This window comes from Perissodus microlepis, chromosome 18 (assembly GCF_051167445.1).
Source record: "Perissodus microlepis isolate ML-2025 ecotype Zambia chromosome 18, ASM5116744v1, whole genome shotgun sequence".
In the NCBI taxonomy this organism is placed as follows: Eukaryota; Metazoa; Chordata; class Actinopteri; order Cichliformes; family Cichlidae; genus Perissodus; species Perissodus microlepis.
The window spans coordinates 17235059-17261688 of NC_140478.1; the positions used below are offsets into that span (position 1 = coordinate 17235059).

The 26630-nt window shown below is 43.1% G+C and overlaps 1 protein-coding gene across 1 annotated transcript; it reads right to left on the bottom strand.

Moving 5' to 3' along the window:
• Positions 1-26368, bottom strand: LOC146367651 (apoptosis regulator Bcl-2-like). The gene is made up of 2 exons (XM_084912102.1): positions 25226-26368; positions 1-2586 (listed from the first exon to the last, which is right to left on the bottom strand). The coding sequence occupies exons 1-2, from the start codon at positions 25772-25774 to the stop codon at positions 2449-2451; spliced, it is 687 nt and encodes a 228-aa protein (XP_084768228.1). The 5' UTR covers positions 25775-26368; the 3' UTR covers positions 1-2448.
• Between the last annotated feature and the right edge of the window lie 262 nt (positions 26369-26630).

Sequence of the window (26630 nt, forward strand, 5' to 3'; positions counted from 1 at the left end):
TCGGACTTCTGCATCTGCTGGAGAAAAATCTGGTTTATTAGGAACAGTATGATCCCACTAGCTTATCGTGGATATAGCAGTAAACAACAGAAACACAATTCACTTTTCTTTTTTTTTCTTTTTCTTTTAAGTGCTACAGTTTTGCGATTATAGACATAAAACAGCACGGAAACCATAGTGCTACATTCATATATGCACAGAGTATAAAAATTACAGTATATTGCTGTTAAAGTCTTCCTATTCCTGCTCATAGCACCCTCAGTTTCTTACACACACACACACACACTCATACACACACGCTCATACACACACCACAAATCACACTGTGAGCTGTTGTAATGAAAACTGGGTGGTTTTAACGTGAGAGCTGAGACAAGGTTTAGGTCTGGTAGGTCAACATTTTTTACAGATAAGCACTGAGTTATCATTGGAGCACAAGGCTGACAAAAGTTAGGCTAATATAGTACAGTAACACAAGACAAACCCTCCACAGAGAGATCACAAAACCTCACTGGACAGACTCTCAGTGAACTGAAGCAAAGTGTTTTCTCCTTTTCGCTATTATGTATTTTTTTCTTCATTTTTTTTTTCCTTTTGAAATGAAAGATTAATACAAGTTAACTTTGGTTTCCAGCTCTCTAGGATACTATACTGAAAAATTGTGGCAGTTTAAGCTGTGAGTAAAATCAACAGTATAGCAGCCTTAAGCCGATGATAATACAAAACAGGGGGAAAAAAATCACTTTTTAAAACATGTCTTTTTTTCTTGTCATAATAGCAGCCAGGAAATAACATTGTTACAGTGTGATTCCTTAGAAGAAACTGTTAAAAATCTGTGATCTGGTACCTCTGAATAAATAGAAAAATGCTACCTCTGTTGTTATTTCTTGCCTGTTCTGTTATAAATATGGTTACGCGTAGCAGATATGCATTGTGTTAAGACATCGTGTCTTTCATCCATGCAACGACAAAGAAGCTGAAGAGTTTTAGTGATAGAGAAATTTAAAGAAAAAAAGAAAAGGTTTTCCACAAGTGACTTGCTGTACAACGCAGTATTTTGGAGGCCTTGAGTGCTTCCAAATTTTCAGTCGGACTGTAACACAAGACAAACATTGATTACAAAAACAGGCTGAAAGGAACCAATCAATGATTTGGGATGCATTTGCAGGCTGGAGAGAGGGGACATCTCAGGTTTCACACATGGGACCCCCTGGCTTTGCTGCTGGCATCTCCTCAGTCATTTGCGAGAAACTGTCTTCGGTTCAGAGTTCATTCTGCGGCAATACTGAGCCACTGTGAGACCTCAGCCGGGGCGAGGTCTGAAACCTGAGCAAGCCCATTCGACAGTAAAAGCAAATTTAAAAAATAAACGATGTCGTGTGCTAACAGTACGAGCTGTGATTATTTATAATTTGTAGGGCAGTGATTTTAGAAAAGGAGTGTGTCAGGAATGCACTCTTAAAACTGTTTATGCAGCAGGAACCCTACTACAGGGTTTATTTTACTTCTGCCTCTTTCTTTTATGCTGTGCTGCACATCTCTTGTTCATCTTTCAGGCTTCTTTTGCATATTTTTTTCTAAAACACCCCACATGCAAACTATTCGATTCGGTTTGCTGCAAAAATTAAAACCCAACACAGGAGCTTTCAAAGCGCTGCAAAAGAGCTCAGTCTTCTAGCAGCCTGTCCTCCATCACAGGCCAGGGAGAGCATAATGGAGCAGTGTGTGCTCAGAGTTCACTGGAGCGGTCTGAGGGGTGAAAGCAGTAGACACACACTGCGCTGGTTGTAGCGAGCTGTTTCCATTACACATTCTAAGCAGCTGCTGTTTGGAGGAAGTCCTTTGAAAGACGGCTTATGGGGGTAACTGGAGTCCACAGTTCAATTGGGGTCCTTCACCCTAACGAGCAGGGGTCGAGGCTGAGGCCTCGCCCTCCCTGGCATCATCATCACCATCATCCTTGCACCCCCCCACCCTACATCCTACCGCCACCACTACCACCACGAAGGCCTCCAAACCGAGGACCTACACATGCGACGTCTAAACTAACACTCAACGTTCATGCTATAACTCCTAGAGAAGCAGGCCGAGCAAAAAGAAACAGAAAAAAAGCAAAGGCAAAAACATGCACTCCTCGTTACTCCGCTGTTGTAGTCAGCTTAGTGCGATTCCATCTAAAATGCATCCTTTGCTCTGTGGGTTTCGCCTCTGGTTTCTTCAGTTGTTTTGATTTGTGAATGTTTTGACACGAAGAGGCAGGGAAGAGGGAGTTTTTTCTGGGAGAGGCTTTGAAGAGATTCAGAAGAGTCTGAAGGTTGTCTCTGAGGGGTCAGGGGCATCTTAAAAAAAGGTGCAGGGAGGGGGGAAAAAAGGAAGGAGAGGCACCAGGAAAAAGAGGAGGAAGATGCTGAGATGAAAAAAGTCGAGCTGATTGAAAAGAGGCCTTGTTCACTTTTGTGTAAGGTATGCTCCGATGGTGAGGCTGGCCGCTCCGAGCGCAGCCAAGCCGAAAACTGTCTTGATGGAGGGCCAGGAGCAACTGAAGACGGAGTCCCTCTGTCTGTCGTACAGCTCCACAAATGCATCCTGAGATGAGAGACAGAGACAACTGATTAGGCTTCTGAATAACATGGTTACATTCGCATGAATTCTTTTCAAGTTCTTAAATAAGGTTTGCATCTCATAGTTCTTAAAGGAGACATGAGTCACAAATAAATCATTCTACCTTAAAAGAAGGGTCAACAACTGCCTCAAACAGCCGGTCAGTGCAGGTTTTAACCGGACGCTGCTCAAACAGGGGTTAACCCTGCATTTGATGAGGACTATTTTTAGCAGTCGCCTGAAAGACATCGATTGACTGATATGTGGAAGTGCAGGTGAAGCTGTCTACAGCTTTCATGCTAGCAGCAATATGGATTGGTATTTATATAGCGCTTTTCTACTCTAATTGAGCACTCAAAGCAGTTTTTATGACAGCCATCATTCACTCTATCGTATAGCACTGCCTAAGTGCCTTTTCTAACATTCACACTCCAATGAGTGCATCAGGGCTAACTCAGGATTCAGTATCTTCCCCGAGGATGCTTCAGCGTGATCTGCAGCTTATTCGGGATTATCTAATCGTTTCTTGACAAGAAAAAGTTGTGGGTAAGAGGCACAAACAAATAAGGCATACTTGAAGGTTGGCTACACATGCATCACTTAAAGGAATAATTCATTGTTGTCTTTGATCTTCTTCCTGGAATTTGTGTGATTACAAGAGAAATTTAATATCTCATTTTCCTGCCTGTAGTTTTGGTTTCATTTGTTTTAATAATAAGTTAAGTTTCATTCACTTCCATGTATTGAACATAGATTTTATAGGGAAAAAAACTTGGTAAATATGATTATTTTTTTTTTCTAATTTGGGTGAAATGACCCTTTAAAATGTAAATCCCTTGGCTGATACCAAACATGGGTGGGAAAAGAATGTCATTACACTTATGCTGCAGGCAGATCCACTACTGTTCATCGGCTCTCACACCCTCCTACGCTTTTCACGCACAATGACACAACCCACTCGGAAACACATACTACCCAAACACAGGAATCACCCAAAAAGGCCCATTCGCAAAATTTTTTTCTTTCTCTAGCATGCGGATGAACACTCCAGTGCTCAGGCATGAATATATTAAAGCTGCTCACGGTGTCTCAGTGGGTTCAGCTTTCTGCCGCTAAGAGGAGTTTTAAAGGAGGCCTGTTAAAAACGTGAGTGTACACGAGGAGCATCTGTGCAGAAAAGACCGTGGCTGCGTGTCTTAGATGAGGAAATACAGACATCTGCTTAAAAGCGTTGACAGCAGGAACAGCTGGACAGGAAGTAATGGTGCTAAGCTAAATGCTCTCCCACACACAGACACACACACGCACACACAGCAGATTATCTTGAACCAAACGACAATAGAGGAAATTTTAGGGAGCTCTAGGGGACACCTCCTATTGAATATTTTTCTTTTGTTATGAGGCTGACCACATTAGAAGGTGTGTTGTGAAGCTGTACATCTGATCTCCTTTGAAGTCTCCATCTCTTGAAGTCTCTATCTGTAATTTGATCAGATCTGTGAACAATGGTGAATTGTTAAGTTTGATTCACTACAACATTATTGTGTCAGTTCCCATGGGGATCTATTACGAGTCTATTTTAATCTGTCTGGTTTTAAGTCAATTTACCTACAGTAATTATGCTTTGTGTTACTTTTATCGGAATACATGTTTTTTTGACCTTGATCTATTAGAAGATTCATTATACTCTCTTTCGCTAGTGTCACGTTTTAATACACAGCTTCCTTTTTATCAAACAAAAAGCCCACACAGGACTAAAAAAAGGAGGCATCTATTCTGAACTGCTGTAGGGAGACAAAAGCATTTCCTGCTTCCCTTCCTATCCTGTGGCATTCCTGAGGCTGGGGGCTGGTGACAGAGGGGAGGAAGGATCAGCAGTTTTTTTTCTAGGCCCTCTGATGTCAAAACACGCTGTGCTCCGTAAATCACCCGGCAATATCTTTTACCACACAGCATTCTCTTTGTTGCAGCTGGGCGTTTTAAACTACCCCCGGGCTAGAGACAGTAGTCTAGGGGAATGCTAACAGCTCGGTGAAACTGTAAGGCTCTTATAAATTAGCTAATTGCTAATTTCAAAAAGTATACTCACTCAAATTGGTAAAGCTATGGTGTGATGCTTACTGGCTGCATCACACTAGAGTGAAATCAGAATGGCACTCAGAATGCATGTGTTGGAAAAATGTACTTTTAAAAGTACTTTTATTGCACCATGTTCATTTATTCATGAGCTGCTGTAACAGGATTCAAATGGCTGAATTGCCACCTCAGCATGCAGTCAAGTTCTATAGTCTTGCAAATGACCTACTAATTTTATTCAGGTGTGTTGCAGCAGGGACACATGTAAAAGCCCTTAAGGACTGGAGTTTGACACCTGTGGCCTAGAGGCTCAGAGTGCAGCACCCTAAACTGACCTCTTTAGATTGCTAGGGGATTGCTTAGATTGCTTGGTTGGAAACAAATTGTCCCCAGACAATTGTAGTCTCACTCAACAGACTGGTGAAGGTTTGCTAATTATTTATAATCCCAGACAAATTGCCAACAGGTAGGAATCAGTCTGAGATTAGTCTGTGGTGCTGAGCGCAACTTATCTGTCATGCGTCTCTTTGCAATAGGGAACTCGACTCAGCTGGTTTTCAACTGGTTGTATTCAAAGTTGCCAAATGCCAACTGACTCGGAGTAGTCACAGACCTGCTCACCATCTTCAAAGCAAATATTTCAAAGGCAACAAGATTGCAAGTTCAGTGCAAATAGTCACAATAATTTTAGTCATGCCACGTTCTCCGACTGCTGTTTTCCCAAGTGTGACCGTAGCACAACCATCTAACGCCAGGCTGTTAACATAAAGTAGAGCTGAAGCTGGTTTTCCAGGTTTTCACCAAACAGAAATATTAAGGCTTAAATTTAAGGCATGGCTGCTGCAGATAACACACCAATGCAAGCAGTCTGAAAATTATTTTGGCTTGCTGTGCAATTAATTCATTAATTTGACTGTATAGTCACTTAGCAGCTGGTACCTAACACACCCAAATAGTCTATGCTTGCACTTTGCTAAGCTAGCTTGCTAGAATAAACTTCTTACTTCTCACCTATTCACCCTGTCATCCAAATACAATCAAACAATCAGCTCCAAACACACAAACAACGACACACAAAACAAGATGGTGGCAGTCATAGTGTTAAAATCGAGCTATGTCCATCTTTCACATACAGTCCATGTAATCTATGTAATCCAAAACTCTGTGTCCATCTATCCTGTAAGTGTTGACACATTTATCCTCTGGGCATCATGAGTGTCCGTCCTAAATTTCATGGCAGTCCATGCAAATGTTTTTGAGATATTTCAGTCTGGGCTAAAGCAGTGTACCAACTGCCGCCATCATCCCTGGAGCCTTGCTGGTAGTGTGGAAAGCAAAATGTCAGGGAGCATTTTTTATTTTGGAGCGCTCTGAACAGTCTCTGCTTTTGAACGATGACACCCGTCTCCCTCTCCAGGATACAGGTATTAATAAGCGAGCAAGCTCTTCAGTCACACCTCTAAGCTGAAGGAAATGTGCTGATTGGCAAAAACACCATTGTGTGTTTTTCCTCACCTACGCCTGGAAAATAACAGTTTGCTGAAACTGTAACTCCAGCCAGCAGCAAGGCACGCATGTGACCAGCCACTAGCAAAGCTCAACAAAATGGCAAACTCATGATGTGTGTCCTTGATATGTCCCAGACAGTCGCCATAGATTATCATCTATTTAAGTCTGAAACAAAAGCTGGCAATTATAGTAAGAGGTTCATACGAGCTGTGATGGATGTTTAAAAGAATCCCACAAGGGCATGGGTGGTAATAACTCCAGGTTGACTCAGGGGAGAGCTGGAAAGCAGGAGGGGGGTGGGGGTGTCAGGTGGATATCATGAGACTGAGGCATGCTCCACTTCAGCTCCTGGAACTTTTTCATCCCCGCATTAGCGAACAGCGCTGCCACAAACATGTGAGCAGTGTGGAAAAACAAACCTTGGCACTTTGTATTTTGGCCCCATTTCTGTTGTTGTGTTGACTGTCATTCTGAAAAGCGGAGTCTTTACAGAAAAATAATGATAAGCAGGTGGGAAAGAGGACACAGGAAGTTGACAGGGACAAGAGAGCACAAAAAAACACGGCCAACAAAAGACTTCATAATCCCCAAAAGCTCATATTTGCCCCGCAGCAAAGCCATCTGCCATCAGCAGCAGGTGTGCATCTGGGAAATAAAAGTCCAGGCTGCAGTTCTCTACAGTATTAATTTTTTTTTTCGATCAGTGGCTTTTAAAAGGTCACCCCCAGCCTACAGAGACCCTGGAGTCAATGGGAAAATGCCTAGCCAGGTTTACACACACCCTGTCTTCATTTCTACTGCAAACAATGAAACCTGTTGAGAATTACATACAGAGCAAAAGAGTTCGACTGAGCGGTGAGGACTTGAGTCTCCCATATGCAGCAGAGGGGTGGCGACTGACTGCATGAGTGTCACGGTTACCCAGGCTGGAAGCTTCACACACAATTTGCTTTTCCCACCAGCGGGAGAGAGTCTATCCTCGACCTCTGATTTGTTTTTCACATGATTTACACCTCTGGGTTTTGCTCAGTGTCTTTCTCATGGACACAAAGAGATTTTACACAGCTGTCTTCTTCGGATGGCTTTACGTTATCTTATGGGCAACGGGAAATACCAAACATTTGCCAGATCCTTTGGGTATCACACCCCACACACTGACACAAACTTTTGGGAACGATCCTGCAGCTTCTGTGGAAGATAATGAGTGATCTTGTGCGCTTGACTAGCTCCGATAAAACCGCAAGCAGCACTTTGCCAAAACAGAAAAATGATTAGACAACTGTCTCTGTTTTGGGAAGCTTCTCTGGGTAATTGCGGGCAGACTGTGACTGAGAGAAAGGGATGTAGGTTAAAGTTCAACTTGTAATTAAAGTGCCCGTTGTGGCTTCACTGCTATATTCACCTCTGAACTGAGCTTCTCCCCACGCTCTGTTTATTTCCTAAGCGTTCACATAGTAGCGTACTTATGAAATTACATATGCTGCTCCTGCTGCCCTTCTTTCATTTTTTTAATTAGCCTTTCTCCACTGCTAATTAAAGTCAAACAAAACTCCCATTTCAGGGGTGGGGGGTATGGGAGAAAAAATGCAAGGAAGGCATTATTTTCTCATAATAGATCTGTTTTGATCAAAATATACACTTATATCGCTCTCTTTCATGTGGGTGCATTATTATTTCATGAGTGCGAGCGCATATACAGATTCAAAACATCTGAAAAATAATAATAAAAATAAACAGGTCAGACATTATGACAGTGACAGTACTGCAAGCGCTTGTCCTGGAGCAAGGTCAGCTTCGATCAATTCTCCAGAGTGGCATCCATTGACCAAAAATCAGATGACGGAGGAGTTTGTTGCAGTACTCATTACCCGTTGAATCCCCTGTGTCAGCAGCAGCAAACAGCTTGGAGCTGAGGACACTGAGCCCTTCACTGCCCTGTGACAATACTGCAATACATGGAAACCACAGCCTCGCAGTCCAGCGTGACAAAGTGGGATGTCAAGCTGTACAAATCCGGCCCAATCAATGTGCAAGTATTTAGTGGATCAGCCCGAGTAACAATAACACTTGCTTCTTTGAAACAAAGGACATACGTATGCAGTGACAAAAGATAACTAACTGATGAGTCGCTTATAAAAAAAATTGCTTTGGTTTTGCAGCAGTCTATAAAATTAACAAACTGTCACTAATGGTCATTTATCATTGGCTAGCTTTGAATGTCATTAATAATAATCATCATTTTGAAGTCAGCCTGAGCATCTTCCATTGCAGACTGCCACATCTGTACATAACAGACTGTGATGCTCGACATCCTTTGAGTCTGAAAAATTAAAGCCAGTGAGGTGTTTGCTTTAAACCTGCATTCTTCCAGGTGGGCACCAGGGGGCGACTCTAAAACATCCAGATTATGTTAAAGTTTATGAGACAATGACCTACTTCTGACTTGATTTATGATGTCGGTGAACAGTTACATGATGAGTTTATGGTCTCAGTCACCAGTGTGAAGTCTTATTTAACACATTATAATGTTACTTTTGTTAATTTTGGCCCTGTATTTAGTAAAAATAATAATTTTTAAAAAGCCAATTACGCATCTGAGTTGAACGTCTTCAATTCCTCAGTCAGATCCATGCCTCATTTGTCATACTGGGTCCAAAAGACCAAGAAGACAATGGCCAAAATGCTCAATTTGAGGCTTTAAAACAAAACCTGGAGCAGGCTGATTATGACACAGTGGCTACATCCATTTTATTTTATTTTATTTTATTTTTTTAATGATCCACGTGTTTTGATTTGCCCGACTATTTATGTGCGATGCCATTCCTGATGCAACCCTCCCCGTTTTTCTTAGCTTGGAGTGCTTAGGAGTGCACAATTGAATTAAATACTCTTGAATTCAGTTTTATTTATTGGGACCAAATCAAGACGTTTTATATTGTAAGGTACAATTATAGACCCAAAGACAGTTAATTAAGCAATGAAGGCAGTAAAAAAAAATAGAAACTTTATTCAGTTTGTGCAAGCAGGTCCACTAACCTCACCTTAAACTGAATATTATTTTGGTGAGAAAGACTCCCCGAAGCTTGTGTAAGAAGCTTGAGTAAACTTTGAAAGTGAAGAGCGTTATTGACTGTCCACACGCTTTTACAAATGAATTGCCATCCTTTGAAATGGCCAGCCAATATGGAAGCCATAGAATACAGAATTGGCCCGACAGAGCGGGATCATGACACGGTACAAGGGAAATTGAAAACCTTTTTTAATATGCCCCCCGCTTGAGCTTCACTGCAAACTCAGGTTTCATACCTTCCGCAGTCATTACGTTCGAGTCAAGCGTAAAGAGAGAAACAATTTTGACGTCGGATGCTACCCCAAAGGCTCATAAATATTCAAATTTGCATCAGCAACAGCGGCTGCAGCATTTGTGTGTTTACAAAACAGCTCCCGCTCCCGTGGGAGTCAGCCTTCTTCACTGGAACATGAAATGTGATCGGCAGTAAATCACCCACACTCCTCGTGACACTGTTTTTTTTTTTTTTATTGTCTCCATTATTCATTGTCTAAACTTACCAGATAAATGAGAAACGGAACTTTACACAGGAGACTTTGGTTTCTCTGAAGATATGTAATGCTTCAATAAACTTGTGGGTTTTTTTTTAATCCCATCAATGAAGAGAAGGAGGAGGTGCAAAACCACGGAAAAGCAATTCCAATTTGTACAGGGGGGAAAATATTCAGAGGATTTTGGGGAAATATAAACAGATTTTGAATTGACAAGCATTACATGGCCTTGACTGATCAGTTATGTACTCCTTGATTCTTGTTGAGATTATTGATTTTTTTTTACTGAACAGCTTTGATCCAACATGAAATGAAGGACAGGGTAACCTTGCAGTCTCAGAAGACTGAAGGCAAGTGCATAGAAGCAGACTGCACTAGCTTTCCCCCTGCACCCAGGGTTTATCAGCAGACTACACCTAAGCTCAAAGTGTATTATACACAATCAATCACTTTTACATGTAAAGCAAAGAGACATCAAAGCTAAGGGAAAGCCACAGAGAGACAATCATTTTCCCCCCCTCACAATAAACCTCTGCAGCTCAGTCAATAGAGGGTTTTTTTTTTTCATTCTTTAAAATGAGCCAATCTTGTGGTTTGACCTTGAACATTTGATTCAAAATCCTTCATAGCATCCCAAACCAAAGCACAAAGGAGCCCTCAAATAGATACAATGCAGCTAAATGAGGATGTCTGCCTCGTCTGAGGATGTCTGCACTGAGCGCATCCGGCCTACCACGGAGGAGGAAGTGACAGAGTCCTGCCAGATAGAGAGAACGCAACTGCTGTGCAGCTATAAATAACGAGAGGCTTCATCCTAGCCCCTAGTTCAGGGCTTCCCAATCTAATAAAACAAGTCTCATCTCTGCTGCTCGCTCCATTTAAAAGGCCACAGATGACGAGTGAGAGCGCAGAGGATGAAAAGGGGCAGCTGAGTCATCGTCCACGTGTGTGGGTGTGCTTGAAGTGCATTAAACCTGGCTGCAGTGGCTTTTTAGTAAAGACAGGATGTCTGCCAGTTGGGAGTCTAAGCGGTCTGTGTTCTTGTCAAGGAAGCTGTGCATAGCACACCCAAATCCATGTAAGCAGCACGCAGGCCAATAAACTGTGGTGCTTTTCTTTTTTACACTATGTGAGCCTTTCCATCCCAGGTCGTGTTGTCCAAATGTTGCACTCACAGGACTGTTAAAGTGGACTTGCATAAAGACCCACTTTGTAAGTGAAAGTGGCATTTAAAACATGCAGAAGGCCTCAATGGAACAAAAGGCAAGGTAAGTGTAGGTTAATGATTAGACAGAGAGGCAAAGCTTTCCACCATTCAAATGACTCTATCGGCTTTGAGTAAGCTTTGTATTTTCCGCTCTCGGGAACCAAAGCACCTCTTACTCTAGGAGAGCATGAGAGCCCCTGCAGTTCCAATTTCAACTGTTGAACTATCACTGATTAGTTCAGATAGGAAGTCCTGATAGAGACCGTGGGAAGCAACAGATTCCAAGGTGGCCTATTGCTTCCCCACAAGTCCATGGGAGAGGCCCATTTCCTGTGACGAAGGCAGCGCGCCGCTTCAAGCCTTAAAAGTCAGATCTGCCGACCCCTTTAGACCTTGAGAGCACACAACCAACCTCTTAGAAAGCCACTCCAAAAATAGTGGCTGACTAATCCCAGCTAAAAATGACTACTGTATATGGAGTAATGAGCGGGACGTGCGGGAACACCATCTGCAGCAGGGCTTCAAACTTCACGTGACACGCATGTGGTGACTAATTGTTCTGAACTTGACCCCCCTCCCCAAAAAATGGAGTCATCTGAAATAATGCGCTCTGCTTTCAGTCACTGTGGTCTTGGGTGTGCAGCTTCTTTGTGTCGAGCCCCTGATGTAACAGAATTACATAATCCCAATGTTCAGAAAGGGGCTTTTCAGACAGCAGTGATAGGCGGTGTAAAGGACCTCTATGGCGTAGTTAGCATTAAGTCACTTTTTGTGCTTAGACGGTGCAGGAATGACATCACTGTCTAGTATGAGACTATGACTTCTCTGTGGTAGAGCCAAGCATGGCTAAATCACAGAGTCTGTTCGGGTAACTAGGAAAGACTCGAGGCAAGCCAAACATGTAGTCATACTAATACCGTGGAGAAAGGGAGGGGGAGCAGCAGGGGAGCGCCACAGTTGGTTAGAGACTGTAACTAAGAGATTTGTATTTGTTTTGAACCATTAAGCGACTCCTAAATCTTAGCCCCTAGTATAAGAGGAGGCAGACCATAAAAAGGCAAGTTTTAGAGGGAATGTGATGTTATTTTTCCTTTGATGAAACACCAAGTTGTAATTTAGGAAGCACGGGTAAACAAGTCAAGTGTAACATCATCTAATAGAGAATTAAACGTGTCAGTGAAGGAGAAAGTATTAGAAGATCAAAGCTAGACACCCAGGGCCTCCCGTGGTCTCCTCTTTCAGTCGGCCCCTAAATGAAAGCTTGTCAGTTTTGGCAACAAGATACCAGAGCGGTTTACGTGATTAGAGAACACTGGGCCAGGTTTCAGGTGTAGCTGGGTTCCCCGTGTTGGCCATGTAAATGAGAGAGGCCAGAGTCTGGGACGGGGCATGCTGTGAGGAGAACAGAGAGCAGCAGATTGAGCATCTCAGATGTCCGATAATGTCAGAGAAAACAATCATCCGTTTGAGGTACGGCTCCCTCAGGAAACGGCTTTGAAGTGGAGGAGAATGGAGCTGAAAAAGCACTGAAAACTTTCCACAAAGTCACAGAGAAGGTATTCACTGCCGGTGGTGGAAAGCACAGCTACATACAGTATGCTGTCACTTCTTAGACTTAAAGCCTGCGGGAAATACTGCCGATTCCTTTCTCTTTAACAATAAAAATAAACAGTTCATAAACAAACAATTCAGCTCTTGCTGCATTTTGATTAAAGTACTGCAAGGCCCTGATTGGTGCGCAGAAATGTGACACTGCCTCTCAGAACCCGTCTCCGGCTCTGCTCAATCTAATTAGAACAGGAAAAAAAAACACAGAAAATGTGAAATGTGCCTTGTTGAGGTAAACACATTTTCCTTTTATTTCATTTTCCTTTCCGTGTGGTTCTAAAACCAGGATGTTCACTTTACAGTGTTACTTCAAGAAGAGGGGATTAAAAGAAAGAAAGAAGAAAAATCATGTGGGGAGACAAAGCAAAAGCCGATAAGGGAAGGAAAGCATATTTCCCACAGGCTGAGAGTTAAAGCTCAGAGATGCATGACAAAACTTCTCTAAACATGGACGATGAGGTCATTTTATTTAAGGGGGGGGGGGGGGGGGGGGGGGGCTGAAAGGAAAGCAATGATTATTCTTATGCAATTTCACTTCCACTCAGACAATCTGAGAGCAGAGGCCGTATCATGTTTGAGCGTCAGCTCTAAAAACAATAAGTGAAAGAAAGAATTCCACTCTCTTTCCTCTCAGGACGGGAACACTGGGGGAAAGTTCATTGACCTCTCTCAGGCAACCAGCTGATTTTCATCCAGGCTGGGGGAGAGGAATGAGTGGAATGCATTGATGTGTGGAAACAAACAACCTCGCTTGTGTGTGTGCGCGTTTGCCCGAGAGGCTCGATATGAGAAGGAATGAGCCTCGAGTTGAACCAAGTCAGCAGCGAGAAACACGGCTACAGCAAACCCTTTGAATTATGTAATGAGAAAGCTTCGGCTAAATCCTTCTCAGAAAATAATTACGCTACGAAAGCCCAATCAAGCAGGCAAAGAGCAGAGGTGGACATTACTTCTGTTCTTTTTTCTTTCTCCTTTTACTTTTCATTGCTCTAAACTCAGCATGACTCACAAAGACCTTGTAGAGAGCTAGGGCGTGCTTTTAACAGACGCATTGTTTGAACTATCTTGAGCAGCTTGGCTCATTCAGAGCTGTGTGACCTTCCCTGTCTGTACGTAAAGACCAAAGGGAAACAAGCACAGCCTACCCGATGAATGATAATAAGTTGCCTATTGTGACAGTGAAAGTCTGGAGTGAAAATGCACAGAAAACTAATGAGGCATATGTCAATTTCATAATGGAGGAGAGTTTCTGTTTCTCTCTGGACTAATCCATGGAAAATGTCATTAATGGGGTTCGGTGCCTGCCTACTGTGAGCTGGCTTGTCTTGAAACTGCACTGCAAGAATAAGATACTGCACCAAAGCCAGATGTTAAATAATGCGGGAGAAAAACAAAAGCAAACATGCAATATAGGTCCAGCGATTTTCCACATGTACAGTATGTATTTTTAGGTTTCGGGATATGTAATGCCCATGTGGATGTTTCACGAGTAAATTCCTCTGCTTTAAAGTCAGCAGATGGATCAGCTGAGGATCAGATGATTGTTGAGTCAGATGACTTTAACAAGCAATTTCATCCAAGTGTGCTCTGTAACTTTGGATTGACCTTAGTCTCCTAAATCTCTTTCTTTGTATTTAACAGCTTGAATTCTATTAGCGTCATTATTCTTTGGGCTTTAAACCACGGTGGCCGCTCCAGATATTACCCTCTCCATCTCAACCTGGCTGCAGCAGATGAGCCCGTAAGAGATAGGAATGCCTTTTTTTTATAGCTTTATAAGCCTCCTCTTATTTCATGCCCTTCCATCTGTCCTCATCCTCCTCCTCCTCCTCCAGAACCCTGTTAGCCTCACCTTCTGATCAAAGACACCTTCTGAAGTCCAGGCTTTAAAAAAAATTCTTTTACCCAGGAATATTTTTTAATCTCCTGTCCTCCATGAAGTACAGGAATGTGGGCTCATTATAATTCAAATCTGGAAAACATTGGCGATCAGGGGGTCTGAGCGTGATGGGTTTGGTGGTATCAGAAAATGAGTTGGCTGATCAAATAGTGCCTGCTGAAATTCAGCTGATTAAAAAAAAGAACAAAAAAAGAAACACATCTGTACTTATTTCTTCGTGCATCAGTCCAACCGCCAACTGACTTCAAATGTGAGCAATAAATTAGGCAGTTTACAAGTCAATTTGCAGAGTTGATTAAACTTCTAGTGGTTAGATTTGCCGACATGAACCTCGTCTAGACGGGAGTTAAAACCTTACTATAAAAGCAAAATGAAGCCTGTCACCACTAAATCTTGGCACCATAAAAGTTTGCTCTGGCATAAGTCATCAAATGAGTGCATCCTTAGAACATACACAGACATAAATCGTCACTGTATTGTCAAAAGAAATAGCAAAAAACATGAAATAAAATCCCTAGGAAGAAAAGGAATCACTGTCACTGCTACGGTATTCATTTCTCCATGTTTTCTTTGAAGTATCTGTCAGTATTTGAAGATGTAATGACAGCCCAACAACCAATTAAACGTAGAGGCAGAGTAGATTCTGTGAAATTGCTGCAACATAACACCTTGGCAATAGTGGGTTTGCCCCTACCGGCGAGATATCCGTGTCAAAAGTAGCACGCAGCTGTAATATTCCGCGCCAGCTGCAGCATCCTGACAGAAGGTGGTTGTAGATTTGAGAAGATGTCAAGAGAATTTAGGATGGAGACTCTGAAACAATACGTAGAAGCCAGAACAATGCTCCCTTGGAAAAGCTTTTTATCTTCCAAGCGTCATGGGTTTATAGTTTTCTCTGCACTTCAAACCTAATCAGTCGCCATCAAAGGCGATTGCAGCAGGGTGGTGCTGTATGAGCTGTGCCAATAGGGAGAGCTCGCACACCAGCTGAAAGGAGTCAGGAAATTTAAATTTTTTTTTAAAAATGTGCTAAAAGATCTCACCCAGGTCTTTCCACAGAGACACTCTCCTTCAGGATGCATTTTGATTAATCACATGCACATACAATCTGACATTCACAGCTGCTGCTCTGCTGTGTTAATTGAGGCTCTGCTCAGAGAACCATTGCAAACCATTGGAAATGCTGAATCTATACCCCGTAGTCAAATAGATTTCCAAGCATCGGCTGACCTCACTCGATGTCGACTGAAACAGATCAGATTTCCTGTGGGATACTTGCTCTCATGCCAAAAATCATGTTTAGAGATGGGGTGCACAGAATTATTTACTCCAGACCTCCACAGACGAGGCAGAGAAATCTATTTACCATTATCTGGCTGTTGTCATTTTTGGAAGAGCGAGTACTCAACAGTTCAGAGAAGAGTCAATAATGGCATGCTGTTTGGTAATGGCCAGTGGTGTAGCTAGCTGCGCCGGGGGAAATCCCAGTGGAGATGGTTGTGGTGTCTGTGTGAGCGTGCACGAGCTTGTGTGCGTTGAGGCTGTATGGCATGGCTAACAGGAAGCTAGGCACCCCGAGGCCATCTGCTCCCTGCCATGGCTCACATGTCACCCTGTGACAACACAGCATTATTGATTCACACTACCACATCCGCTTCTTTGTGTACACACTGATGTGCCACAGTGTATGTGTGTATGTATATGCCCGTGAGTGTGTACACAGCCATTTTGTTGACAGCAAATAATTGATTTCCACTAGCACATCCGCTTCTATCTTTGCCTGTACGTGTGTAGATATCAATGCTTTAAGCCTTAAAAGGTCAATTTACCCTGAACCACAAATTAGCAGCTAGCCATGGAGATAGTTTCGCTTTTGTTTTAAACGTACACTTTTCCATGTTTTTGCATCAATAGCAGATTAAATGGCTGCGTGGGATTTGAAAGGTTGAGATTTTACTGTCTAACTTTGCCACTATGGAACATTTAAGCTCACTGTTTTGGTTTTGCAACCTGCTCCTTTACTCTTCATTTGCTCCCATCCACCTTGCATCACGAGTGTTCAGTTTACATTCCTTAGATGCCGGAAATATGAGTAAAGACCGATGCTAATCCTGCTTTCTGTCTGCTAAATTTGTAAATGGCAACTAATAACACATTTGTATTGCATTTGCAGCTTGTTTTGCTGCTTCACCGAAATGCTGGTAATTATTGCTTTAGTCTTTGCTGCTGCTTTCTCTGCCCCAAAATCAATAAAACTGATTAAAAAAAGTGGTCTCATAATCTTAAAGTGAAATTTCATAAACTGCAGGTCGAATCGCTATTTGAGGACGCCTTACAGGGGAAGTCGGTTGCTTCTGACTCTCATGTTAAAAAACCCAACTTTCGAGCAGGTAAACATGTTTACAGCCTGGTACAGAAATACTTTGGGGCTTTCTGCCTAATTTCCTCTCTACTGTGTTTATGGCGTTGGTTCTTTTTGGGACATTTTAAAAGCAGCTTTCTTACGCAATGTGACCTTCTGCTTGGTAATTTGTACTAACAACCTGTCCTCTGTGCTTCAGCTTTGGTGAGGGAAATTGTAATATAACCCATACAATGGACATAACGTACTTCCTAACTCTGCTTGCTAGCATTAGCATTAGTCTGTGGAAAAATCCAGCAGTAATTGTTGCTAGAGAAAAAAGTCACATGTTTTTCTTTTTTTGTATACCTGTGTTTAGATCATAAACAATATAAAAGAGCGTGACGTCACTCACTGGTGAGTCCTGATACGAAGCCTTGTACTGAGTGTCTTTTTTGGCAGTGTGTTGAAACCTGATGTGATGATTGAGGGGTGGATTGGGCTGGGTTGTGAATATTATGAGACAATGAGCATACCATGAATATTCCTCCCTTCTGACTCAAATAATGATCATAGTTTACTGAATTGACTCAGTGATTTATTCCATAGAAAATGAAACTAGCGATTTAGCTCAAAAACTCATCAGGAAAAGGTTTGTTGATGTCAGAGGCTGAGAGAGCTGAGGGCTGTTTTGTCATAGACTTGTACCGAGATTTCTCACGTGACAACATGGTCACATTCAAGAGTTGGTCGCCATATTGGATGTGACAATCATCGATTGCTAGTGAAAAATTTGTATTCTCTCGTCGGTTGGCTATGGTTACTGTAGTCGATGGCTCAGATCAGTTGTTGCACAAAAAAAACTCCTGGTGATTGTTAGGCACAACTTTTACTTTGGATGCAAACCTTCTTCATTCCCGGATTGTGTTGTACTTTTCACAGATTTACTACCGCTTGGAGTGTAGCTATTCCGTATTTGTAGACAAATCTGTCACTTCATGCAAACTATGGGCAACTGAACCGACATGAACCAATATGCTTGGGACCAAGCGTTGGATTGTTCACCCACTAATAGGAAACGTGAGCTGGGTTTAGACCATCGTGAGACCAAGGAGGTTTTGTGGTTGTCTGTGTCTGTGTGGTTGTGGTGGTGGTGGTGGTGGGGATGACACTGACCAGTCTCTAGGTCCATGTGACAGGGACTTTCACAATCATTTTCCCATAAACTCCCATCAACCTCTAGCAATCACTCATATACTTTCAGGCTGCCAGACGGCTGGTCTGTAGGTCTCGGTGACTAGGGCTTTGTCACTGTGATTGTCACCAAAAACAAAAATGTTAACATCAAATTGAAACATCTTCTGCAGCATGTCTTTGTCTTGTCTTCCTCCCCTCACCCCCAACTGGTCGTGGCAGATAGCTGCCCGGTTCAGCCTGGTTCTGCTAGAGGTTACTTCCTATTAAAAGGGAGTTTTTCCTTTCCACTATCGTCAAGTGCTTACTCACAGGCTGTTCGTCTGGTTGTCAGGGTTGTCTCTATATTATTGTAGGGTTTTTACTTTACAATATAAAGCACCTTAAGGCAACTGTTGTTGTGATTTGGTGCTTATAAATAAAACTGATTTGATTTGGACTGAATTGAATCAAAACCTTCAAAACCTCAATAGAACCAACATTATTTTGTGACCAGAAGAGACAGCCCCTGTTGGACTGATGGAAACTATTTCGCTGTTGGCTTAAGTGTAACGAAGCAGACAGAAGGGATGGATGTAGTGAAAGAGGAGATGCAGAGGGTTGGTGTGACAGAAGAGGATGCTAGGAATAGGGTGAACAACGGAGGCAGATGATCTGCTGTGGTGACCTCTAAAAGTGAGCAGCCAAAAGAACGAGACAAACTCCTGGGATTGCTTCGCTTTTCAGATCCAGAAACTACATCTGTAGTTCAGATCTTAGATTCTCAGGCTGGAATTAATTCACAGTGAAAGCTGCCATTCATTGGGGGAAACTTAAGACAATCCACTACCTGTTCAACAGGCTTTGTCTTTGTGAGGAGACATACTAGACTTCAAATGACAGTGGATATCGCTGCCCTAGAAATTAACTGAAAACATCAAATCTCTTTTTAAGCCTTTTGGGGGTTTGACCCAAAAATATCTACAGTAGCTAGACAATGGGAGGAACCATTTAACCTTGCCCTATATTGATATGCTGCGCTGCTTGCAAGGGTGTGCCTAGTGGCAAAGTCAACTTGCGTCTCAATAGGCTTCTCATTATCCGGCTCCCACCGTGACAGGAAAGGTGGAAAACTCTTTTATCTGCCATCTCAAATGGTTCATTAGGACATTTTTTCCATGGAGGACGGCGGTGGGCTCGTGATGTGACGCTATCACAGAGGCACACAGGGCAGGGATTTACGCGTAACATGACAATTAGAAGACCACACAAGAACAGTGATGGTAATGCTTCTATATTTAGAGGCCTCTCGCATGTCCCTGCATTTTTCAGGGATCTGGAACGTTACCTGACACTGAAAGCCAGGTCTCTGGGTATTAGTGTTTGGGCACGTGTATGTGTGCAAGTTAATACGTCTCATGTGGTGGGGGTAAGAGGGAGGAAAAGGATGAGGGAAAAAAGAGGAGGGGAAAGAGGATATAATCTCTCAGCTGGAGCTCATAAAGCTTTCGGGACATCCATTTAGTGTCCAAGTTTATCTGCTCCATATATTATTTATCAGCGTATCCTCTCAGTGGGATGGTAGCGCTTAGCTCAAGCACTTGTCCCTCATAAAAGAGGAGCTTAGAAGGTTGAGGTGACTGCTTATTTGAGCAAAAGGGATGAAAAGGAAACAGTAATATGGATGAATTCTCAACTTTCAATCTGTAAACTCGCGTAATCCTGGAAGTCCAACACAAAGAGCACAAAATAAAGAAAAAACACTGATGTTAGCTTATGTTCATGAATAACGCATGGTCCACTGACATGATTATCCAACTAAAAGAGCTGGACACTCAGGAAAAACAAAACAAAACAAAAATCCAGGTTGTCTCCGTTTTTTATTTGCAGCCCCTGTTTCCCAGCAGACATTCTGCCAGCTCTCCCAAGAAGGCCCAGAAATAACCACAGCACAGGATGGGGTGGAGGGTCTCTGGGGTAAAGGTATGTTGCGGAAAGACGCAAAGCATATCCCCTGCAAGTGCAACAGAACAGGATTTGTGGCCTGCAATCATGCCGTAAATGGCAATGAGACATCCAGCATGGTTGGAAAGGTGAAGATGGAGTGCATGTGACTTACTGCGGGCAAAAGAGTATAATCTGAAGCTGAATAGAAATCTAAATGAAAAGAGATTCAGTGCTTCTTAAATCCACACACGGGACTAAATGCTTGGCTCAAACGTCTTTGAGATGCAGATAGCGAAGAGATTGCTGGAAGAAAAATGTTCTTGTTGGACTGATTGAGAGAGCTGCGGCCCGCAGCAGCCCACGTCTGTAGGAAATGTTCCTGAGATTACAGATGCTGTGCTGATGGGTGTAAACACAGTGGCAGATGGTGAGCAACCGAGGCCTCCCAAGCAAAAGGGGTACAGTACAGGGGAAAATCTTGGCTGCCTCTCGCCACATTAAGCTCCTTTGTGGTGCACAGTCTCCATTACAGAGCTCAAACACATCCAACGGTAAAGTTGTTGTCAAAATCTCCAAGCTGATTCTTATTTAGTTTGTTTCTTTGTTTGCTATTTACATTTTTGTTGCGTCTCCAGCTGTAGAATGACAGTGTTAATTGACGGGGTGGGAGGGAGAAAGCCTAAAATGCTATTTGCGCGAGTAATCATTTATTCCTCGGTCTGATTGCTCAGAACTAGAAGGCAGCGTTCACACAGTAATGAGAGACCAAAAACTGATAAACAGCTACAAATTAACGGATGAAAAAAAGGGTGTAACTGAGTGTGACAGCACGCTGCATGACAAGAAGGGAATACTAGCTCAGAGTGGATGTAAGTCAGTCATGACTTACAGAGCTCATTACGCTGTAAAGCATGTGTCCTCAGAGGCAGTGCTGCGTTCACCATCAACATAGACATCTTTGTGTTAGAAAAAGAGCTCAAAGCTAAAAGAAGCATAGCTGAAACAGTTCCTGAATGGTGCCCTGATTAGTATTGACTTGCGTTTAACAGGCTGAGTTTGCATCTAGGAGACGCAAATTGGATGTAAGTGAGACCTGGTCGAGAATTTCTTTTGCTCTCCTGTGAATGGCTGCATGTGCCTCCTTTGTGATTTAGTTTGTTTGTTTGGTTTCTTTTCCTGGGTTTTTGTCTCTACTCTGCCGAAACGTCACCTAGATGGAGATTAATGACTTCCTTGCTGTCCCACATCCACTCAGCCTCAGCAAGGCGCCGTAGCCAGATGCCTGCTATACCATAGCAACATGCTGGTCCCACCCATCGAAGAGCAGACTGTGCTCTGGGAAACCCCCACAGGATGGACCCAACCCAAACGCACATTGTCTTTCATAACACACACACACACACACACACACACAAACACACACACAAACACACCTGGGAGACACAGAAAATAGACCACCTGGTTAGCAGCATTCCACAGACACCTGATCTCACTGTTTGGGGCTTAAAAAAAGAAAGAAGGTTTTTCAGTGATTTAACTCCTTCCTCTCACTTGTTATAGAAAGGCAAGGATTTAGAGGCACGTTAGCATATCTGAGGAATATTTCCACAACTTAGCAGTAAATACAGGGAGCACAAAATCATGGCAGTTCCCTCTGATGAATGTGTGGACCCAATTTTATGACATTGTGCAACTACAGGAGAGGCCATGATCATTATTCTTCTGTGGCTTCAACAGCTGAATGTCTGCACAATGACTAGGTGCAAATCCATCAAAAATAGTGCTGTTTTCAAAGGGTAAGAGATTACTTTGACCTACTGGTGGCCACAGGGAAGACTGCAAGAACAATGAGATTCATCCATAACAGCACATACACACATTTTTTTTTTTTTAGGGAGAATTCAAATTAGGGTTGTTGAGAAAGACCAAGAAGCAATGCCATCTTTAGAGCGTGACTAAAAACAACAAAGATAAAGAAAAACCATTTCTCAACATCATATCTGACACTGCTCTTGGTTAACCTCCAGTTATGAAACTGCTGTTTTTCTCTTGAAGCACAATTTGGCATTTCTCTCCGTGCCGCCCTCTCAGCCAGTCAAGCGTCTGAGGTCAAGTATGTAATTTCGGAACTCGGACGCCGTCTGCCACTTTGTTCAATCACTTGGTATTTACTGCAAGCGCCTGCAAATAAACACAGGTGCGCCACGTGTGGGTGAGTCTGCAGCCTAAATGCAATCGTTCCCTGATTGAGTGCAATTTCTGTCAACAAAAAGGCCAAGTTTCTAACTGAATGTTAGGGACAATGAAAGGACGGTGTGTCACAAATCGGGGTGTGGGAAGCAATCTGTGCTGAATGGGAGCCATTTGGCCCCTCAGCTGAGATTTTGCAAACACAGTCGCTGCTTTGTCAGTTTTTAAAGGGAAGATTTTCGCTGAACTAAAAGTGTATTTGACTCACTCGCAACACTTAGACTCAACAATGATTAGTGGGTACCGTTCACACTATTTTGGGCTTAAATTGTCTCAAAAACAACAGGAAACAGAGGGTGGCTGATAGAAAGCTGTTTCCACACCACTCTTACATGTCAAAATGTCAGTGATAGGCTGATTAGCCACCCACCTTTGTTTTTAGAATGGTGGAAAACACAGCACTCACCTCTTCCACACAATAACACAATGGACAGGGTAAGTGACCATAAATGCAACCTGTCTAAACACACATTTAGCCGTGTTTACCGAGTGTCTTCATTGTTTGGAAGATGTGTAAATGCCATTTAAAAAAGTTTTATTTAGAATTATCAGGTCGAACACTATAACAAACGACAGTGAGCTCATGAGAAACGACTGATTTGTGAAACCTGTTTTATCCTCATTCCTCTGCTACAGCCACCCGGCACGTGAATGTTCCTTAGAAAACAGGTGACCCAGGTGAGGTTAATGCAGAAATGTAGCACATGTGTCTCATTGCAGCAATGCAAAGCTTTCACAATAAAACATAATGGATACCAGATCATTTGCAAACAGTGGCAGCCATTGTTTAGTCCCCACTGAGCTCTGCAGCTACAAATGAGGAAACTGAGGTCACATCCTTTTTTCCCCCTTTTTTTGTACTTCATAGGCTCATTTATACACTCCCCCTACCTGAAATTTCACCTCTTGTAAAAAAGCTTTTTTTTTTTTTTTTTTTTAAATTTATTAAAAGAAAATTAAGAACTTGCGTGACTAAAAAACTGAAAATAATGAAAAGAAATGTTTAAATCAATGTTGCTAACCCTGACCCTCTGGACAGGTTTTCATGATCTAAAACATCTCTAAAAATCCCCTCTATGCCCTTGAGATCCCTGTTGAGAGATATCTGATTAACAGTCTCTGCATATCCTCTGTGAATTCATAATTCAGGAAGAGGCCAGAACAAAATCAACCCGATGTTTAGCAGACATTCTCAAAAACATACAAAAACACAAACACGTCAGTGTATAACAGGCCGCCGTTTTGGCTCCGGAGGAGACAAAACATAGCAAAAAACCCCCCAGCTTTGTTTCACAGACTGAAAACACAGTTGACTTTTATTACATTTCAACATCTGCAAAGCCAGTTTTCACAAACCCAATCCAGAGTACAGACAACGCTGTGTTTGCAACGTCAGTTATTAAAGGTCATGCAATAACTGAAGCACACACCTCAGGAAATTCCCTACCTGACACCCGTTCAGATGAATATAAATCAACACCGGTGCATGGCTGCATATGCGGAAGCTACAACAGAAACTGAGCCAACACTAACATATTCAGGATTAAACTGTTTTAGAGCTTACTTTGAGCTTAAAACTAATTGGATGAGGTTATTCATTCCCTATACTGCAGACATATGCTTTCAAATAATCCTAAATAATCCTTTGGATTAAAGAACTGTGCTCTTGCTCTCTCTCTCTGTCTGTCTCTCTCCAGTGGATGTAGAGATACAGTCATCTCCACCCAGCTGTAAAACCCAAACTACATGATGACCTACATTATTCTACAGTGGGCTCCAGAGACCCCGAGCAGGCATCTCTGCGGCCCCAGTCTGCGCCAGCTTCAAGGCACAGGTCTGAAAAAGGCAGACAAAAGAGTCCCAACCAAGATGCAAACAGAGGACGGCATGTTAAACACAGTGGCTGCAGATTAGCACTCTGTGTTCTTGGAGGGCCCTCCCTCTGTTGCCTCCCTTTGATATGTGGCACAACCTGCCACCTCCAGGGGCAAGGCAGACTCAAGGGGAATGTTAAACGGTCTAATCCTTTGAGATGAAACATTCGATATGAATCATTGATAAGCCCACTCAACACACGCCCCGTTTTTATGATACCTTCCAGCTAAGATAACCAGGCAGTGCAAACGTTATGCTCTCATTAAGAGTACCTCGGCTAATTAAAGGTTAATTCATTGCAAGTCAGTTTTGGTGGCTACTGAGGTGCACAGCACCCCCCCCCCCCCCCTTTTTTTTTTTTTTTTGCAGGAGGGTTTGCAGCTGTAATAAAAACCTGAAAAATTAATATGACAATGCATGCTTGTTTCAGATTCAGTGTGGGCATGCATTCAGCCAGGTGTGTGTTGTGCCAAAAAAAGGGCCTCTGATAAACTGAACCTGTCCAGTTATGCCCAGAGGCCTAAACACATTAATTCAATAGTTTGCTCTTTGCTGACATGTGTCTGACCTCCTCCCTTCTGCAAGAATGAGGGCCTGCAATGCCTCACGTGACAGCGGGACTGAAGCACTTTCCTGCATGAAGATTCAGATACAGGTGGATGGTGAAATGCCCTCTCTTTCCAACACCACACACATAATCCTGTTTCTTTTTATAACTAAGCTTTTACTTCCCCTTAGATAATAACCTCTGTGCTCCAATGACAGCTGCGCGTCTGCCTCTGCTTCTACAGTTGACAGGGCGGGTTTTTTATAGAGACGCGTCGGGAGGTGTGATAGAGAAACCGCTGTTTGATTGGTCGAGTAAGTTTAACAGTCAACGAGATCAGCCAGTTAGAGCAAGTAAAGTAAAGCCGTTCATTTCGCTCGCTGCCTGACGTGCGTCACGAGATCACCCTAAAAGGGACTTTTCTTTTTTTAATGATCAGCTACACATGTGGTTTCGATATTGAGCCCCGTTAAGCCAGATCAAAATGCACTTTTCAGCTCAGTCAAACATGTAGGCCTACACTGACCGAACTCACTCACTGAAATTCCTTTTAATCACAGTTAAAAGAGGACTTTTGCGACCCCTTGGCACACTGCTGCAAAGCGCTCAACTACACGGAATCAGACATACCCATCCCCCGTTATCTTGTATCCAGCTGTTAAGAGGTCCATTTAAATACTCCGTCATCCAGTCTGCGATGTTGTCCACCTGGGATGACATCCCCTCGTTGGAAGCGCACTCCACGCACACAGTGCCCCCAAACTCGAAGAAAGCAATAATCCGGCCCCAGTTCACCCCGTCCCGGAACAGTTCGTCTATCACCTCGGCGAACCTCCTCTGCGCCGTGGCGGAGGTGAGATGCAGCTGCCGCGACATTTCCGTGAAGTCCGGCTGGTACAGTCTTTCAAGTTCATCTCCAGCCTCGCGCAGGACTCTGTGGATGCCTGCGTGTGGGTCGGACTGTGGGAGCCGTCTGCAGAGGTGGGTGTTGCTCTCGCCGTCAGGCCCGGTGCTGGCTTCTCGGCACCGGTGGACCAAAGTCGGTGGAGGGTCAGTTATCGATCCGTTATTAGCAGCATCTTCTTCTTGGACAACGCGAAATCCCCACACGTACCCCCGCTTGGAGAGTTTATGGCAGATATACTTTTCCACAATATTGCGATTATACTCGTTCGCCATTCCGGCTCAAATTTGGCACTTTGTATATCCAGTGGTTATCCTAAATAAAATGCATTTTGACCAAATGTGTGCACTGTACAATGCTCTGCACAGGCTCGTCCAAAAAGCTGGGGCTGTATTCAAATAGGTAATGCAGCGAATGATCCCACACAGAGAGGAGATACTTTACTCGTGAACTCGGGGAAAATCCCTTGAAAAAAACTGCACAGAAACACGCACTAGAAGTCAAAACAGGCTGGTTTCGTGTCAGCAGCAGTCTTCATTTCCCGAATCCTTGGAGGGACACTGGCGACCTTCTCTTTGCATAGAAATCCAATATGCGGAAGAGGTTGGGAGTAGTGTTGTTCTATTTCTGTGCACATCACCCAGACGTGGATGTGTTGCGATTAAAAAAAAAATATGAATGAAAGCCAAAGTTGTTCACGCCTGAAGGGGTTTTAAAGGCGGCCAACTGTTTTAGCAGCCTTACGCACGAACCAGACGCGGGACTGTGCGCCAGACAAGGTCGGACTGGAGTGCTCTTCCACGATTGCTCCACATATCCTCCGAAGCAGCTCCCTGCTCACCGCTAGTGGGCCGCACTGTTTAGTGAGGTATGCCTGACGTCAGCTGCGGAAAGTCTTTCCTTTGGCTGCTCCAAGTGCACACCAAGAACTGCGCTCAAACCATTTATAGGCCATATTATTATTACTGCATACTGCGTCCTCGTTTTAAGGCAGATCACGTTACCCAGAAAATTATATAAACAAGAATATTTTTAAGATTTAGATATTTTTTATGATCGAAGACAGGAATCTTAAAAGATCACAGGGTTAGGGGCAGAGGACCACCCTGGCGAGGGATTGCTTTGATGTAG